At 40.2% G+C, this 10,980-nt stretch overlaps 1 protein-coding gene across 1 annotated transcript; it reads left to right on the top strand.

The window, feature by feature from the left end:
• The first annotated feature begins 391 nt into the window (after positions 1-391).
• On the top strand, positions 392-10,749 carry LOC104902885 (probable CoA ligase CCL7). The gene is given in 7 exon segments (XM_048636133.2): positions 392-791; positions 794-1,557; positions 2,060-2,249; positions 3,563-3,708; positions 9,962-10,029; positions 10,123-10,225; positions 10,369-10,749. Coding segments are annotated over 7 exon segments (1,620 nt in total). The 5' UTR covers positions 392-556; the 3' UTR covers positions 10,483-10,749.
• Positions 10,750-10,980: the final 231 nt, after the last annotated feature.

Here is a 10,980-nt window from a genome sequence, read left to right as displayed (position 1 = left end):
ATAGTGGATATTCAGTAATGATATGTTGTTTTGCCTGATGCACACTAATGTTAACGTGAACCGGGTCCACACAAGTCAGATTGATCATGTATGCACGCGATGCGTGCGAAAATAAATAAAAGGTCAATTGCGACATAATATATACGAAAAATTGTTCATAAAGTTCATTGTATATTTTTCTTCTATTTTTTTAAAACTAATAAATCAAGGATGATATAAATATTTCGTCAATTAAAAAGAGTATAATGGAAAAAGATAATGGATATAAAAGGATTTCTCATTTTTTTGTGTCCCCCACCTCTTCCCTTATTGAGATGTGGAATTACGCGCCTTATCACTGAGCCCGCCATATTAAATGTTCCATAATTACGTCGACGTGGCATTTTTTCCTACCCCATTTTTGGCGGATATTGCAATTCAGACGCCATTGTCGTTTTCCTATAACCTCTTCATAGAAGCATCTCTTTCAAATTTCAATCCTCATAAAAAGAAAGAAATAATCAACCAAACACACCCTTAAATTTTTTCTCTCCTTCCTCCTCAAATCTTTGCAACAATGGAGCGTTCTGGGTATGGCAGAGATGGCATTTACAGATCACTTAGGCCAAGTTTAATTACACCCACAAATCCAAATCTTAATATGGTGTCATTTCTTTTCAGAAATATTTCTTCTTACCCAGAAAAACCTGCTTTAATTGATTCTGATTCTGGAGAAATCTTGAATTTTTCTAAGTTAAATTCCATGGTTTCTAACCTTTCTTATGGATTAACCCAACTGGGTATTCAAAAGGACATGTTGTTCTTATTTTAGCTCCAAATTCTATGCAATACCCAGTAACTTTTCTGGGAGTTATTGCAACTGGTGCAATTGCAACTACTGTCAATCCTATTTATACAGTTACTGAAATTAAGAAACAAGTTGATGATTGTAAGCCTAAATTAATTGTAACAGTGCCAGAACTTTGGGATAAAGTGAGAAATTTGAATTTACCTGCTTTGATTTTAGAGTCTAAAGGAAATGGGAATTTAAAATCTAATTCAAAGGTAGTTTATTTTAATGATTTGGTTAATGGGTCTGCTGTGGATTTCCCAAAAGTTGAGATTAAACAAAGTGACACTGCTGCACTGTTGTATTCATCTGGCACAACAGGTGGAAGTAAAGGTGTGGTGCTAACTCATAGGAATTTTATTGCTGCCTCATTGATGGTAACAAGTGACCAAGAATCTCAGGGTGAAATGGATGATGTGTATTTGTGTGTTATTCCAATGTTTCATGTGTTTGGATTGTCTGTGATTTTGTATTCTCAGTTGCAGAAAGGTAATACTGTTGTTTCTATGTCGAAGTTCGATTTCGAGATGATGTTGAAAGCCATTGAGAAGTTTAGGGTTACAAAGTTGTGGATTGTACCTCCAGTTATGCTTGCTTTGGCTAAGCACAATGCTGTCAAGAAGTATGATCTTTCATCTTTAAAGGAAATTGGTTCAGGGGCTGCGCCTTTGGGAAAGGAGTTAATGAAAGAATGTTCTAAAGTAGTGCCTCAGGCTAGGATTATTCAGGTATATATTTCTAAATTTACTTTTTATTAACTCATATGTTTAGTGTTAAGTATTCCATTAAATTTCTGGAAACATTGTTGTAGTCAGCATCTTATGTTTCTGTTCATGAATTTATAGAACTGTATCTCATGATGGTGTCAAACTATCGTGGTTAAGACCTATGTTACTTGGACTTGGGTACTCATGTAGGTGTCTGAAACAATTATGTTTTGAAAATTTTCCATGATTTTGGCCCAAATGTAACTGTCCTTGACTCCTTATCCATATTAGAATGTCGAGGATCCAACACGGGTATATGAGGTAAAATAAGGTACCTACATGAGTACTACAAGAATTGATGATTGAAACTTGACTATCAATGTCAGCTTTGTTTAGGTAATAAGGCACTCTTTTGATGTACATTTTACGTCTTCATTACGATCTGCTGAGTTTCTGAGCGAAGAACTTTGACAGGACCAGGGTATAGTGATGCTTTCTGATACAGATTGAATTATAATTTCAGGGTTATGGTATGACAGAAACGTCTGGGATCATCTCCCTAGAACACCCAAGATTAGGTGGTCGACATTCTGGCTCAACTGGAATGTTGGCTGCAGGTGTTGAATCTCAGATAATTAAAGTGGATACATTGAAGCCTCTTCCCCCAAAGCAACTGGGTGAAATATGGGTCCGTGGGCCTAATATGATGAAAGGTGATGATTATATATTTGCTGCATATGCTCACTGTTTTCCTGATTAGAGAAGCAAACTTGTATGCACATTTTCTGATTACAATCCTTTGTATAGAGTCTAGTACTCTAGTTATTATTTCAAAGCAGGAGTCAGTAAAGTTTCCTTACTGTCAGATTTTATCCTCTAATCTAATACCTTGAAATGGTAGGTCCACAGAATTGTGTGTCACTGATCCTATGCCAGGAAAGTGAAAACTGCAATTTTGGCAATAAAGCGATCTTCCTGAAGCCACTCAGTCTGGAAAAAGTAACTGTTTATAGTCCAGCTCTTCGACTTGGAGAGCTGTAGGTGCATTTAGTTATTGCTTAAACAGCAGATATACGCCTTATGTCATAAGAAAAGGAGCTTTAAGACACACAGGAAAATTGAAACCAACATTGAGCAGGAAGAGGGAGTGAAAGGTAGAAAACAATAGATAGTTTGACAATTTTAAATTTTTCTGTGCATTAGGTTGCGGACGCATTAATAATCGTACAATATTAGAGCCCAGATATTACTCAGACCAACTTTACGAGTGACTTTTCAGTCTCGTAGTGCATATCTTGTCCAATAAGCCATCAGGCAAAATCCCATTCCTCTGTCCCCAAAAGAACTAAAAGCAGAAAAGAAATTGATGTAGGTTTGAATGTAGCCAACAAGGAACATAATAGTGTCTCTTTGAGAACTTATGCACTTGGACATTCTTACTAATGTGAAGACAGATTATCATCAAGCTTCATATCTTTTTTCTTTTCTTTTCTTCATTTGTTGCATATGCTTTTCTTTTCCTTGGATATCATTGGACTACATGTTGATTTGACTGAGGCAATTGGCCTTCATTTCTGTGCCTGTGTTCTTAGGTAGCTGCCTTTAAACTGTCTGCTGCTGCACCTTGATTGGTTCTAGAAATGTTTACACTTCATATGGAGTTGTGTTATCTAGAAATTTTAGCAAAGACTAAGTTGGGGCTTGTAGCACACGTAAGATTTATATGGGAAAAAATGCTGGCCAGGGTGAATAGGATCATATACTCCTTCTACCATAGTCTTTTCAGGGTGGCTTTGTGAAAAAAGGCCTCTAGAATTGGAGATCCATTGGCCACTGCTTGCTGAACAATTGTGTACGTGATGCATGAGCATGTTTTTCTTTACCAGAAAACTACATGCTCCTTGTGTCCAAATATGTCAGCTGTCTCTTACATCCTCTATTAGTAAAACTATATGCTCCTTGTGTCTAAATATGCTCCTTGTTTATGGGTAACACAACTTAATATTTGATATAATGTTGATTACAGGTTATTTTAATAATCAACAAGCCACCAAGTCGACCATTGATAATCAAGGATGGGTACACACGGGAGATCTTGGGTACTTCGATGAGGAAGGGCAACTCTATGTGGTTGACAGACTCAAAGAGCTCATCAAGTACAAGGGTTTTCAGGTTTTCTACTATGATCATAACTGGAATAATTGTGTAGTTGCATCGTCTTTCTTTTTTCCTTCTAAATACTCCCTCCGTTTCTTTTTTATCTACACACTTTCCTTTTTAATCCGTTTCTTTTTAATCTACTCATTGTTGCTTTTTCTATTTTTGGTAACATATCACATCTACTTTCTCCTCTTTTTCCACCCATGTCATTCACTTTTGAATATTTTAACTCACTCTTTTCTTTCTCTCTCTCACTTTTCAGTTTCTCTCTCCACCTTTTCAGTTTCTCTCTCATACTTTTGTACTTCCTCCTTGGTTGTCCCCCAAAGTGAAGTGAGTAAATTAAAAAGAAACGGAGGGAGTATGTGTTTGTATTTTTGTAAAATGAAATGGTATAAGAATGTGTAGTTTCAGAGGTGTACTATTGCTGTGGTTGCTTCCTTTCGTTGAGTACGTGTAGCCAATATAGGTACTTTAACAGTATACCATTACCAGGTGAACGTAATTACACTGCAAAGTTTTATCAAGAATTTGATTCTTAAAAAGCGATACATCCTGCTGCACATCCCTCATTTCATAGCTAATACCCAGAGAAACACATCAATAATGTTCCTCACTTCGAATGACAATGGAAATGAAACCTATGACTTCATACTTGTGAAGTTCTATTTGCATGCATGTATCGGATGCAGGACACAGCCTTTGACCCAAAGCCTCTCTCGGTCTTCCATACTAAGACACCCAAAACTTTTATGCTTCAGTGTATTAAGGGTCATGTGAGCTTTATATCCATTAATCTGTTTCTTCTGTCCGTAAGGTCATGTGAGCCATATAAATGGTGTCATACAGAGGTCTAAAAAAATTGGTGCTGCAGAGTAGATCCTTTAGTTTCCATAATATATTAATGACTTTTCTATTAAATCATGCATCATTTTTTTGGGGTAAGGTGAATATATAAAGGACTTTTTGTCATGAATCTGTTACTTCTTCCTAGTCAAAAATTATATAGGTAAATTGGACTCATCCCTGGAAACATGAATTTGTGGTCAAGATATCAAAGCTACATTTTCATGTTCATTAGTCAGTATATATTCTGGTTAATTATCATACTAATAAACCTTAAATCTGGCCGGATCTTCATTTCGATAAAAGAAACTTCTGATGCATTACGGGGCACATTCTAATAAGCTGTGGGCTCATGCAGACAGCACTCCAGCAGTAGTGATCCGTTTAAACAAACACCTCATATCTGATAGAAGATAATCCCTTGATTATTCTATTCATCATAATTAGGTTATATACATCCTAAAGAGAGTCAATCTAGGAGCTTAACATGGAAACTAATTTACAGTTACCTAATTACAAGGATTACATTATATTGACATAATAATATATTTACATATATTATTCTAACACACCCCCTCAGTCGAAGCGGGAGGAAGGCGGACACTGAGACTGTCCCGAAAATCTTCAAACAAAACCAATGGAAGTCCCTTGGTAAAGATATCCGCAATTTGATGCCTGGAAGGAATGTGTAGAACTCGAACTTGTCCGCGAGCTACCTTTTCACGAACAAAATGGATGTCCATTTCGATATGCTTGGTTCTTTGGTGTTGAACAGGATTCCCAGAAAGATAGATAGCACTCACATTGTCACAATAGACCAAAGTAGCAGTAGGAATCGGGCAGTGAAGCTCAAGAAGGAGATTGCGTAACCAGCAAGATTCAGACACAACATTTGCAACCCCACGGTATTCCGCCTCAGCACTGGAGCGAGATAGAGTAGGCTGGCGTTTGGCAGACCAGGACAGCAAGTTGTCACCAAGAAATACACAATAGCCTGATGTAGAACGGCGAGTATCAGGACACCCACCCCAATCAGCATCCGTGTAGGAAATGAGCTTGGAGACGGAAGAAGAATAAAGATGTAAACCATATTCCACTGTACCCTGAACATAGCGGACAATGCGCTTCAGAGCATGCATATGAGCCTCCCGGGGGTCATGCATATGTAAACAAATTTGCTGCACTGCATATGATAAATCAGGGCGAGTGAACGTAAGGTACTGAAGAGCCCCTGCAAGACTGCGATACAAAGTAGGATCAGTACAAGGCTCAGTAGAAGTAGAACTCAGCTTGGGTTTGGTATCAACAGGAGTGGAAGATGGCTTGCATGAAGACATCCCAGCACGCTCAATAATCTCAGTAGCATACTTCTTTTGAGACAGAAAAAGACCACCTGCATGACGGTTGACCGCAATACCCAAGAAATAACTCAAGGCACCCAGATCCTTCATAGCAAATTCGGAACTCAATTTAGCAATAATGGACTGGAGCAAAACATCAGAAGAGGCAGTTAAGATGATATCGTCCACATATAATAAGAGGTATGCCATAGAAGTACCCTGACGATAAATAAACAAAGAGTGATCAGATAGACTGTGAGAAAAGCCAATGGTAGCTAGATACTCAGCAAATCGCTGATACCAAGCACGGGGGGCCTGCTTGAGGCCATAGAGAGACTTTTTGAGAAGACAGACATGATCAGGGCGAGTAGCATCCTTATATCCCAAAGGCTGATACATGTAAACGGTTTCATGCAGATCACCATGAAGAAATGCATTTTTCACATCCAGTTGGTTAATAGGCCATTGCTTAGAAAGAGCTAAGCTGAGAACAGTGCGAATGGTAGCTGGTTTAACCACCGGACTAAAAGTCTCCCCACAATCCGCCAACCTGTTGAGTTTTGCCATCACCTACAAGACGGGCTTTATGCCTCTCAAAAGAACCATCAGAGTTTTCTTTATGAGCAAAAATCCACATAGAACGAATCACATTAACACCAGGGGGGCGGGGCACTAACTCCCAAGTCTTATTTTCAATTAAAGCATCATACTCAGCATCCATAGCTAGTTTCCAATTCGGGTCATTCAAAGCCAAAACCGGGTTACGGGGTAAAGGGGAACGTAATGTGGTAGAATGAAGATTGAATTGGTGCTTGGGTTTAAAGACTCCCCGTTGACTACGGGTGATGGGGCCCTGGTGGGTAGAAGACTCATGGGGTTCATTTGTGTGAGTAGGCGCACGAGTGGGAGAAGGGGGCCGAGATAGAGGCCCGGGTGAGGGAGAGACCGGCCCAGTAGGCTGCTGGGCAGGACGCGGGTCAGAGGAAGGCGGGTTGGGGGACGGCCCAGATGCAAGCTGGAGACGTGGGCCTTGAGGAGGCGCCACAGGAGGCTGGGTGGGCTGCACATGACGCGGGACGCGTCTGGAGTAGACACGAAGAGGCTGAGGAGGGGGCTGGGTTGGGGACGTAGTAGAGGAGGAGCCCAAAGCCGGTGACTGGGTCATGTGATGAATCATGTAAGGAGTAAGACCTTCATCCAAAAAAGAGTAAGATGAAGAAGTAGGGGTGTGAAGGGAATTAAACGGGAAACTACTCTCATCAAATATGACATGGCGACTGAGAATGATTTTTCGGGAAGATAAATCATAGCACTTATAGCCCCGGTGGTTAGAAGGGTATCCCAAAAAAACACAAGGTGTAGAACGAGGTTGAAGTTTATTGATTGTAGTAGAAGGGAAAAGAGGATAGCATAGACACCCAAAAACCCGTAAATGAGAATAGAGAGGATCCCGATTGTAGAGAATTTTTAGTGGGGATTGAGAGGCTAGTAATTTACTAGGAAGAATGTTGAGAAGATAGGTTGCCATGGCCAATGCATGATGCCAAAAGGATGGAGGGAGGGAAGCATGAGCCATAAGAGTCCGTATCATATTATTAATGGTACGAATTTTTCGTTCAGCTTTACCATTTTGTGAAGAGGTATGAGGGCAGGAAAAGCGAAAGGAAATACCATGCTTTTGACAGAAATCATGAAAGGGACCATTATCAAATTCTCCATTGTCACATTGATATATTTTAATCTCACGTTCAAATTGAGTACGAATGGAAGCTCTAAATGTGAGAAAAACAGAGAACACTTCAGATTTTTTGGAAATTGGAAAAGTCCACAAATAATTTGAGAAATCATCCAATAATACAAGATAATAACGATGGCCAGCAGTACTCAACACAGGAGAAGTCCATAAATCACTATGGATAATATCAAAAGGAAACATAGTACAAGAATTCGATGCAACAAAAGGGAATTTAACATGTTTACCAAGAGGACAAGAAGTGCAAAGACTTGACTTATTAGAAGAAGTACACTTAATAACATTATTGTTCTGAAGAAAAGATAAAATAGATGTCCCGGGGTGGCCAAGACGCTCATGCCATAAAGAAGGAGCTAAAGCCGCAAAGGTAGAAGGAGGAGCATTTGTGGAAGTGGTGGTGATAGGGTAGAGGTCACCATACTGTCACACCTCATGAGACGCGTCCCCGTCTGATAATCCTTCACAGAAAACCCAAAAGGATCAAATTCAACAGAAACATTATTATCAGTGGTAAGTTTGCGAACTGACACCAAGTTTTTGATTAATTTGGGAGCATGAAGGACATTTTTAAGGTGTAAGGGCGGGTTAGGTGAGGATAAAGTAGTATGACCATAACCATGAATTGGAATTGAATGACCATTATCAACTAAAATGCCACGAGAATTACTTAGCTGAAAATAAGGAGAGAGAGAAAGTGTACCTTGCCCTGAAGTCATATGAGAAGTCGCTCCAGTATCCAAATACCAATTTGCATCAGGAGGTGTAAGCCCCAAAGTATACATAGCAGCCTCAATATTTGTGGGAGTAGGCTGCCCACCATCTGCAATATGCGCCTGAGGTCGCTGTCCAAGCACGCCTGGGCCCGGATGGATCGCGGGTGGCCTGGGAACATTGGGCCTAGCCCACGGTGCTGCTGAAGGAAAGGGGCAGGGAGGGTATGGCCACGCCCACTGCCACGGGTACCCTCCCCACCAACTGCTGCTGCTGGCCAGCCGGAGAACGGCTGTGACTGGGGAGAACCCCCACCGTGACGGCCACCACGGCCACCCCCGGTGCCACGGCCACCGCCGCCACCACCGCGACGGCCACCAGAAGTTTTCTTACCCGATTGAGGAGCCCGATTAGACACAGGTTTCCCACCATTGTGATGAGTAGGTGGTTCATCACTAGAAGCGGCCACCATTGCCGCGGTGGAAGTAGTGGCAGTTTGTTTTGCAAAACCCGCCTCCTCTAAAGTTAACATGGAACGTGCTTGATAAAAAGGAGGAAGAGGAGAGGTTTGACGAATTAACGTACCAACTGTGTTATAGGCGAGCGTGAGACCGGAAACCAACTGTAAAACATGGCGGTCATTAGAAACCGGGGAACCAACGTTTTTTGAGTTGGTCGGACAACTCCTTGAGACGTTGGCAGTAGGCGGATGCCGAGATAAATTCTCCATGGATAGATGAGAAAACTCTTGTTCAAGAGCCACAGCACGAGAGTTTTGGTTGTCTTGGAAAATATCACGGAGGCGATTCCAAGTATCCATGGCGGTGGCATCCGGCTCGATAATAGTATGCAGAAGATCCGTAGAGATGGTGGAGTAGATCCACTGTAACACAGTGGCATCTAACGTGGCCCAAAGATCCTTGTCGGCGTCGGACGAAGGCGCGGCCTGGGGCTCCTTAGGAGCGATAATATGGTGGAGGACGCGATGTGACCGAGCATGGACCTTGAACAATTCGGCCCAGGTAGCATATTGAACGTTCTCCATTTCAAGGAGAATAGGGATATTATTTTTAATGTTGGACACTGCCAAAGCAGGATGAAAAGAAGAAGAAGGGATTTTGGGTTCACATGATTGGCGACGGTGAAACACCAAGCAACAGTGGCGGCTTGCCCTGTGCAGCGGAAGACGGGAAAGAGAGATTGCCTAGGGTTGGCTAACTGATACCATGATAGAAGATAATCCCTTGATTATTCTATTCATCATAATTAGGTTATATACATCCTAAAGAGAGTCAATCTAGGAGCTTAACATGGAAACTAATTTACAGTTACCTAATTACAAGGATTACATTATATTGACATAATAATATATTTACATATATTATTCTAACAATATCTACCCTTAGAAAGGACCTAGAAGAGCTGTTATCTTTTCATCAGGCTAAACATTTGTAAGAGAAAGAGCAGAGAAAGTCGTTGCTTGTTTCTACCCAGGGTGGATTGTATATGTATCTCAAGAAATTTTGCGTGCGACTAGGCTTCACATTCTTCTTTAAACTTGTTACTCGGAACAAGGATGACATAGAGTATGTTTCCCTTTGTTGTCTTACATTAGGTTGCCCCGGCAGAACTTGAAGCTGTTCTCATTTCACATCCTGAAATACTAGATGCTGCTGTAATCCCGTAAGTTTCTGTGACTAAACAGCCACCTGACCCAAGGTATTTTTTTTTTCAGTTTAATTTTCTCTGACAGTTATATGCTTTCCCCATTATTAGTTTTCCTGATGATGAAGCGGGTGAAGTTCCCGTTGCATATGTGGTTAGTTCACCTAAAAGTTCTGTTAAGGAAGAAGATGTGAAGAAGTTTGTTGCAGATCAGGTAAATGACAAAACAAATACCTTTGGTCATTCAATCTTTGTATGTAACCCTTTTTTCTGAGAGGATGGTCAAACTAAGACTGTCAAGAACAAGTTAAAATGATTTTTGATCATTTGGGTACTTTTTCCAATTACTTGTTACAGGTTGCACCTTTCAAGAGATTAAGGAAGGTAATCTTTATAAACGCTATTCCAAAGTCAGCTGCAGGAAAGCTTCTTAGACGAGAGCTCATTGAAAAATCGCGGTCCAAGTTATAGAGCTACCAGAAACTGCAAACTTTGTAGCTGATACTGTATATTTGCAGTGCAATACCTCTTTTTCTGAAATATGTTTGTGCAACTTCTCAGAAAGACAGTGAAATATGTTTGTGCAGTATTTTTAAAAAGTTTTATTGTTGTTTTCATTGTTTGTTCAGCTTAATATACATACTTTTGTTTTGTATATGTATAAACAGTCATATTCCATTATTCCTTGTATATGTAATCTGTTAGTCAGGAAATGAAGAACATCTTTCTGAATCTTAATTTTGATTCTATCTGTTCGTTATTGGGCACGCTGGAAAATGATTCTTAGCATAGTGTTGTAAGTTTGTAATCATGTTAGATAAGTTAGTTTAAATAGGAACCTTTTTCTCTAGCTTTTCTCATTTCTGAACTCATTAGATTGACCAACTTTTTTCCCTTTACTCACGGAGATAAAGAAAGGAACAAAGGAGTCCCCAGGAGAAGTTAGAAACTTGGTAATTGGTGATTTGG

This window comes from Beta vulgaris, chromosome 9 (genome assembly GCF_026745355.1).
Source record: "Beta vulgaris subsp. vulgaris cultivar EL10 chromosome 9, EL10.2, whole genome shotgun sequence".
In the NCBI taxonomy this organism is placed as follows: domain Eukaryota; kingdom Viridiplantae; phylum Streptophyta; class Magnoliopsida; order Caryophyllales; family Amaranthaceae; genus Beta; species Beta vulgaris.
The sequence above is the reverse complement of the archived record's forward strand: the minus strand, read 5'-3'. Positions and strand labels throughout refer to the sequence as shown.